Source organism: Pistacia vera, unplaced genomic scaffold (genome assembly GCF_008641045.1).
Source record: "Pistacia vera cultivar Batoury unplaced genomic scaffold, PisVer_v2 Contig578, whole genome shotgun sequence".
Lineage (NCBI taxonomy): Eukaryota > Viridiplantae > Streptophyta > Magnoliopsida > Sapindales > Anacardiaceae > Pistacia > Pistacia vera.
In genome coordinates this window covers 855,942-864,698 of record NW_022196421.1, presented here as the reverse complement: position 1 = coordinate 864,698, position 8,757 = coordinate 855,942, and the positions used below count along the sequence as shown (strand labels likewise).

Sequence of the window (8,757 nt, the reverse complement as noted above, 5' to 3'; positions counted from 1 at the left end):
CTACAGATCACCTAATGGCAGTCCCCCAGGAACATTCTCTACCTAGATCAGGGGGTAGATCAGTCATTTTGCAAGCGGATCCACAAGTAATGAATGTCTTTAGAACCCTTACTACTACACTTGAGACGCTAGTGTAGCGTTTGAACAACGTCCTAGTGATGGCATCAGAGGTCGAAGCCCTTGGACCAGCAAAACATTGTCCAGATGGTGCCCAACTACCCTGGTCGTCTCACATTGCAACGCCCTTGCAATTGCATAGCTTAAGTGTGATGAGTGAACATCTCCTACAGTCAAGACAGTAGCGTGATGCCCTTAGGCACAGGATTCCAAGCCCTATTAGGCTTGGTGACAATAACTCGCGCTAAGATCCCGCTTGCAGTGTCGTAAACGGATGTGGTTGAATATAACCTCACGTTGCAAGACACCTATGAACGACGTGTTATAGTAACTCACATCGCGGAGATGCCCGCAACAAATGTGCTGGTGATAACCCACGCTGGAGAGAGCAAACTCACCTTGTGCAGCAACCGCTCTTCTTGGGCAACACCAGTGCCCAGCGTGTTCAAGAGAGTGGGACAACCAGGCGACTGGCCAAGCGAAGACCTCCGTGACCACATAAATGCGGCACGAAAAAGCTGGAGAGCCATAAAAAGTTTGTGGAAAGCAGCATCCAGCCACTAGCAGTTGGATGCATTGTAGAAAGCCCTCGATGAATCCTGGCTCAATAGGACGGCATGAAACCGGACACGGGAAAAATCGTTCTCTCACATAGCGCTTTTTGCACCTTTCCCATCAAGGTTCAAAATGCTCGACATGAAAGCTTTTGATGGGATGACGAACCCCCCCTACCTCGCCGCCAACCCCAAAGCGAAGACCTCCGTGACCACATAATGCGGCACGAAAAAGCCCGAGAGCCCATAAAGGTTGCAGAAAGCAGCACTTAGCAAACTACGCGTTAGATACATTGCGGAAAGCCCTCATGAAACTCTTGGCTCATATGACGAGCATGAAACCGGACAAGGGGAATCTCATTCTCTACCATAGTGCTTTTTGCACTCTCCCATCAAAGATAAAAGCTCGACATGAGGCTTTTGATGGGAATGCCGAACACACACCAACCACACTAGTAACTCACGTCGCGGAGATGCCCGCAACAAATGTGCTGGTGATAACCCACGCTAGGAGAGAGCAAACCACCTTGTGCAGACAACTCGCTCTTCTTGGGCAACAACCAGTGCCGAGCGTGTTCAAGAGAGTGGGACGAACAAGGCGACTTGGCCCAAGCGAAGACCTCCGTGACCACATAAATGCGGCACGAAAAAGCTGGAGAGCCCATAAAAGGTTGGGAAAGCAGCCATCCAGCCATCTGCAGTTGGAGCATTGTAGAAAGCCCTCGATGAACTCCGGTCAATAGGACGAGCATGAAACCGGACACGGGAAACTCTCTCTACCCTAGCGCTTTTGCACCTTCCCATCAAGGTTCAAAATGCTCGACATGAAGGTTTGATGGGAATGACGAACCCCCCCTACCTCGCCGCCAAACCCCAAAGCGAAGACCTCCGTGACCACAAAATGCGGCACGAAAAAGCCCGAGAGCCCATAAAAGGTTGCAGAAAGCAGCATCTAGCAACTAGCAGTAGATACATTGCGAAAGCCCTCAGAACTCTTGGCTCAAGTAATCAAGTCATGACAAATGGTGCCAAAGCCATAACTCCCTAACGCAACGTGGACATAACTCGAATTCTTCAGTTGAGGCAAAAGAGAGCTCTCTTTGCTCTCTGATCTACCCTCATTACTAGAAAGTTCTGGTTGCAATGCCAACAGTCTGCGATAGGGGTGCAGAGTAAACAAATTGCGTGCTTGGAGAACTCGAGGAAGAAGAAGATGCGTCATCTACTTATCCACAAAACTCGGCGGAAGAGACGCTATTCTCAAACATCTGAAAACATGAAGACCAGTATTAGTTATAAGCCCTAGGGTAACACTCTTCAACTGTGTGTATAAAGCGCTCTAGTTACTGGCCTTCAAACGTACTTACCTTGGCCTCAGAAGGCGGAAATCTTTCCCTACTGCCTCCTAGCCACTAGTTTGTGCCTACTACACAAGAATCTAGCCTAAAACCTTTGTAGCAGTTCTACAGAAGCCAATAGTCGAGGCCAACGACAAAGAAAATAAAGCAAATAAGCAAGCAAGAGGAAAAGAGAAAACTACCTTTGCAGCAACTTTGCAGAAGATCACCGGAAAAGTCACAGAAAAGCCATAAAAGTCTGGTTTGGAAAGATAATGCAATACTAAGTTGCTAGGGTTTTTCTTTTGCAAAGCAAAAGAAGAATCAAGTAAACTACGGTTCAAGTCCCAACTTATAGTAAGGCAATTTTGAGGAATTATAGAGGCTACGAGCGGAATCAACCCCAGGCGTCAATCATTTCAATGTGGCAATGATAAAGGGCAAAAGAAACATTTACCGTCAGAGGAAACGTGAGTAACTGCACCGTTAGTGTGTCAGCATTTAATGCACAAAAGAATGTCAGTTAGCACACCTGCATAAATGCGTGATTATACATTTGTGTAAAGATAAAACTTGCTCTCGCATGAAGTAGATTGCAGTAAGCAGATCATGTTGTCAAAACACTCCACCCTCAGTCAACAATTCTGGGCTTATGCTCGCCATGCAGGACATCGTGTCATCGTGCTCACGAAGGAGATAGTAGTATTTGCACCCATCAAAGGTAATATAGTTCGTGATCACGACCACGCTGCGACGACTCCAAGCAAAGGACACAAGTTTTTAAGTCCAATTTCGAACTCCAGAAACTGGAGGGCAAATGTGGGCGGTCAATCCTAGAAACGCGGATTATGTCACTGCCATTTAATTTAGAATTAACTTATTTATAAATTATCCCTATAACATATATAACTTCATTTACTAATTAGATCTTTTCATTCCTACTTTAAAGCTATATTTACGTGAAAACAAAAAGTCAGCACAGAAAACAATAAAAAAAAAAGAGTATAGGTTTGTATCAAACATTCAAATCACTTTAAAATCTTTTGTTATTTGTGCTTCGATTTATTCGTGATTCAACATTCCATCACAGATTTCATACATCCCTTACATAATTTACCAATGAATCTACATACATCTCGTTGGTGCAAATCTTAACATCAACAGTAAGTTATTTTAAAAATCCTCTGATTCACCCACAAAATAAATTGAATGTACTTTATTTGAGATCATAAAATATCTCATATTTAAACTTCTTTATATAAGACTTATCAAATATATGAATATATCATATTTCAATATTTTACAAGAAAAATATTGCCTGATAGTCAATGGAGCCATCAAATTAAATCAAGATTTTGATCATTTCTATAAGAATCTTACTATTTATGCTTTATTATTGTCTGTGGGGTTCAGAGATTGCATTTACGGTGTAGCTATATGCATTAAATTGGAAGAAATCAAATTGAGTAAAAAATAACATATATATTATGATATTGGGGTAAAGGATTGCTAATTGTTACATATTAATAAACAAAGATACGTTAGTATTGCATCACTTTAATGAAGGTTTTTATTTTTATTTTTTATTTTTTTAATTAGTAAAATTTTTTTTTACATTTTAATGTGTCAAATTCAATAAATAATTATTGATATTCTAATATATATCTACCAATATCCTTAAAAATTTGCCTATTAATATTAAGCTGTGATATGAGTGCTGATTGCATTATTGGACATAAATTGACAATAAAAGATGGAGCGAAATGGAATTACTTAAACCTTGTTAAAGTAATATTTGCATAAAGTAAATTGTATCGGAATCTATTATACACACAACTTTAATTAATATTAGTAAAATAAATAACATTTACACATCTAGTCAAAGGAACAATAGATTAATTATCAAAATATTAATATATGTAAATTAAATTAGACAAATTAAATAATATTGAAATATATATTGTTATTGTAAGTATTGATATTATAAGCACGTTAATGAATTAATTGTCTTCAAAAAAGGCAAGTTGCGATTTGTGTTTTTGTGCTAACTTGATTAAAATATATTGTTGTATTACTTATGTAAATCTTGGTCCACATATTTATGATTAAAATGTGGCACCTAATCTTGTCCCCTCTCAATAATGACAATACATCATTGAAATATTAATCAGCACACATTATACATCATTGGTGCGTTGCTTGTCTGTGTGTGGAAGAATGTGGATTTATCATATTAATACCACTTTTTTTTTTTTTTTTTTTTTTTTGTAAAAAGAAAAATAATAAGATCTTCTGATACTGTTGATTTCTTATATTCCTGACCAAATCACATTATACCTTTTCTATTTGAATTTCAAACTTAAATCAAAGTTACCAAACCCTCTCCTATACTTCACAGGCCGGGGAGATTCGATCCAATATTTCTGTAGAATACTAAAACAATCAACCGAGTGGCATATACTAAATCAAATTTAAAATTAAATCCCTATTAACTTAAATCAATCTCGCTATGACTGAAAAATGAAGTGATATATTTAAATACTCACATGTGAATAAAGTGAGGATTTTTTTTTTTTTTCACATCCAGGCCTGAAAATGAATAGTAACTTAAAACTAGAGGTGATTAAGAGAAGAATGAGTAGGCATGCCAATGTTCCCCGAGTTTCGGGGACCCGTCCAAGCCCTGGTTTTTGTGGGATAGGGGCGGGGGTGGGGGGTGTTTAATCCGTCCTCTGGGATGGGCGGGGGGGGTTGATGCCTTTCCCCCGGCCCGCCCCGTATATAATATATAAATTAACAAAATGTAAATAATATTTACTTTTCACTAATATCCCTATATTTCACCTAATTACACAATTATCCTACCTATATTTCCTAATTTCCATCCCTAAACAATTGAACAAGAACAAACCTTGACCATATTTATGTATAATTAATTATTTTTAAACGATAATTTAAGTGTTTGTCATGTGGACGAGAATAACTATGTGTGTTAGTAATACTCAAATTAATTTATGTTATATAAAATTAACGGGGCAGGGACGGGCCTCCAACCTTCCCATTTGGGTGGGGAAGGGGAATTCCTGTCATCCGTAACGGGGATGGGGTGGTTGGTGGGAATGATTTTGAGGGTGGGGATGGGTACGGTGAAGGAGTCCCCGCTGCCCCGCCCATTTGACAGACTAAGAATGAGGTCACATCTGAAATCACCTATTGTCCATAAAAACATACAAAATCCTGAAACCCTAAGCCTATCAAAGTTATCCTGATCAACTAATTAAGCATATCTCCTTCTCAATAACTTCCCCTTCTTAGTATATAAATATTGGAGTGGACATTATCAGAGTAGAGAAGATTTGGAGGCTATAACAGATCATGGACAATATTCCATCATCCACGTTTCACTTTGACCAAACCGATCATGATCATCATGATCTTCTGGTTCAATTATCTTCTTATCCTAATTGCCAACAAGATCAATCCAACAACTCTGATTTTAGACAACCCACAAAAGCATCAAACGCTAGTTTTGGTGTCAATGACGACAATCCCAGAGACAGTAAGAAAAGAAAGATAATGCATAGAGATATCGAACGACAAAGAAGACAAGAAATGGCTACCCTTTATAGGGATCTACGATCTCTACTTCCTCTTGAATATCTCAAGGTCAACATCTTTCATTAATTTCCTTTTGTTATATGAACTCTTTTGCATAATTTTCTGCAAATCTTACTTGTATTAAGATCAAAGAACTTTGTCATCTCTGTAATCAGGGGAAGAGATCTATATCTGATCACATGTACGAGGCTGTGAAGTATATAAAAGATCTACAAAGTAGGATCCAAGAGAAGGGTGAGAGGAGAGATGAACTTCAAAGATTTTCGGAATCATCAGCATTAAGTTTTCCATCCGAATGCTCACAAGTTGATAAACATAAAGAAGACAGTGTCACGGTTAGAGCTTGTTTGGAAGGAATAGAAGTTGTTGTAAGTACTACCTTGACAAAAGGGCTTCCTCTTTCGAGAGTGCTGGAAGTTCTCAGTGGAGAAGGCCTAAATATCGTTAATTGCATGTCCACTAAAATAAATGAAAGTTTTCTACACACTATTCAATCTGAGGTAATTTTAAGTTGTCAACCCTTTGAATATTAGGAAAATATATAGCTTTAATTTCTCTTGTTATGTATGAACCAATGGCTCCTCTAATCTCTAAATTCATGCACCATGTACAGGTGAGTGATGGAAGAAGCATTGATATGTGTGAACTGCAACGAAAAATAATGAAATCAACATTCCCATGATTGAATTAGCGAGGTTCTGATATACTGATTGATGTGTGATTGTGTCAATACTATTCAACCTCGCGAAAGGTTGTTGCTTAGCAGGTATTTCTTCTGTTTTCATTAGATTGATGCTCATGTTGCTAATAATAAATTTCGGCAGCCCTTTATTTTGACATAAGAGTTTATTATGTTGGATTATCAATTTGTTGCTTCTTTCTTATTAATTCATGCATCTAGCTTCATTCCCTAGCCACACAATATATGGTTCATTGATCTTTTCATTAAAATTTCTGGTTTCCATTAATGCTGAGTGATAGATTCCTGCTGATGATCTATTTGCGTTTATCCTTCTTTGGCTTTTGAATTTGTTATATATATATTATTTCCTTAATTCAATGTCTTCGTAATCCGGATCACATTTTAAGTTGTTGATTAATGATTTATTATCGTTAGAAACCGATAGAAAAGAAAAACAAAATGTTAATCAAATTTTCCTTAATATCAAAAATTTTAAAAATTTGTTGGCTTTAGTATTTACACCAAAGAGAAATATCCAAATTTTACAAAAATGTGCTCGCATTTTGGAAGTTTGGTATAGGTATGTTAAGCTATGTTAAGTTGCTATTCTATACCTAAAAGAAAAAAAATACTAGGTGAGATAGCCTTAACATTTTATTTGAGTGCAATAAGACTCCTCACACAACATTTATATTTGAGTCTAATAAGACTCCTTACATGAAACTTAGATTTTATTTTTTATCCAGTTAAAATATGGGGATTTCAACTTTGGAACTTTGACTAAATATTGTTGGTGCAAAGTTCGAAATCGACCAAAACATCGAGATGTGAGCACTCGTCGACCAAGTATAATCAGTTGACCAAGGAAGGAACTGAGTAAGATGAGTGCATAATTCTGAGGAATTAGCAAAGGTAAGTGTGTGTGGTGAGGACAACGTCGAAATTGATGGTTGCTTTTAAAATGGTTCGGTCGAACAAGAAATCAAGGCTACGTCCACTGATTCTCTTTTTTCTTTTCCGAGATGAGTGATTACAAAGAATTAAGTAGACCAAAAAAAATTGTCCTTTCTTTCCTCTCTCTATATAGTTTTCTCCCCCTTTTTTTAGGGTTTTAGCTTGGTATTTATAGGAATTGCAATGGCGATCGTTGGTGGGGATTACATTAGCAGAATGATTGTTGTTGGCCTAATAGATTTGGGACGATTGAGGGCATTAGAGCATTATAATGCTCAATCCCAATCATAGCTTTAATTAACTTAAGTTTGTCAGAAAGTAGTCGCTTGGTTAGGAGCGGCTACTGTATGCATTGCATGTGGTGACCATGTAGTTTGGTAGGCATATTAGGTGTCGCAATAAGCGTTGAAGTCTATTGACACCTGGCTCGTTCGTCACGAGCTGGCACTTGTCTCGGGCAGATGTTTTCCTCAACTTGTTTGGAGCGGTACCCAAACTAGGATCTTTGCGTTTTTTTCCGAGCTCAAGCTAGATTTTTTTCCCCACATAATAGATACCATGTTAAATTGCCATTCTATCTAAAACTTAAGTTAATAGGTAAGAGTCTAACATTTATATTTGGCATCCAATATGATATTTTTTTCAAGAAAGGTCTGGAAGATTGTAAAGCTTTTATTCAATAAATTATGAGAAGTAGTATAGCTTATGTATAGAAAGCTAACAAATATCTGTCGCAAAATATGGAACAGAATGTCCAGTCAGCTTAACAACATGCAAGTGTAAAATACAAGCTAAGCATGATATATCTAATATTACTGTTAATGCTTAGTTAATGTTTAACAACAAACAATCTCTTGCTTTCATTGCCTATTAACTTCAACACCTCGTAGGATCCACTCCTCTCCTAACCTGAGCTTTATTTTACCTAAGCTTTTAATCATCTTCACATATGGCACTAATAAATTTTATGGCCAAGATTTATTGTGATTAGTTTTTACTCTTTCACCCTCAACCAACAGCCAGTTTCCTTTAATATCAAAATAAGAAAAAGAGACAGTAAGTTTTCTCCCTCCAAAATCCATGTTCTAACTTAAAAGTCTTTTTTAACTGTTTCACCTTTATTATTTAGAAATCAATAAAGAAAGTCATTTGTGTTATGATAATCAAGACCTGGCTTCTTTTCTTATTAATTTTGTGTTATCATTTGTGTTATGATAATCAAGACCTGGCTTCTTTTCTTATTAATTTTTTGTTTTTCATTTGTGTTATGATAATCAAGACCTGGCTTCTTTTCTATTAATTTTGTGTTATCATTTGTGTTATGATAATCAAGACCTGCTTCAAAACTTAAGCTGTATTTTTAGTATTTTTAGTAACATAGGTTGGGAGGATAGAAGAAACAAATTAAAAGATTACATTTTGAAATTGTTAAATAAAAATCATTAAAGAATTTGACTACACATTTTATTAGTGCATATGTCAAAGATAATAAAAG

At 37.0% G+C, this 8,757-nt stretch overlaps 1 protein-coding gene across 1 annotated transcript; it reads left to right on the top strand.

Annotated features, from left to right (window-relative positions):
• The first annotated feature begins 5,383 nt into the window (after positions 1 to 5,383).
• LOC116109326 (transcription factor bHLH36-like) lies at positions 5,384 to 6,321 on the top strand. Its single transcript, XM_031395561.1, has 3 exons — positions 5,384 to 5,674; positions 5,782 to 6,126; positions 6,240 to 6,321. The coding sequence occupies exons 1-3, from the start codon at positions 5,384 to 5,386 to the stop codon at positions 6,306 to 6,308; spliced, it is 705 nt and encodes a 234-aa protein (XP_031251421.1). The 3' UTR covers positions 6,309 to 6,321.
• The last annotated feature ends 2,436 nt before the right edge of the window (positions 6,322 to 8,757 follow it).

What these genes read in the sequence shown, in the direction of transcription:
- LOC116109326 (XM_031395561.1), top strand. Translation starts at nt 5,384, where the DNA reads ATGGACAATATTCCATCATCCACGTTTCACTTTGACCAAACCGATCAT. An exon ending in TTCCTCTTGAATATCTCAAG is followed by an intron (nt 5,675 to 5,781) that starts GTCAACATCTTT and finishes CTCTGTAATCAG; the next exon opens with GGGAAGAGATCTATATCTGA. An exon ending in TACACACTATTCAATCTGAG is followed by an intron (nt 6,127 to 6,239) that starts GTAATTTTAAGT and finishes CACCATGTACAG; the next exon opens with GTGAGTGATGGAAGAAGCAT.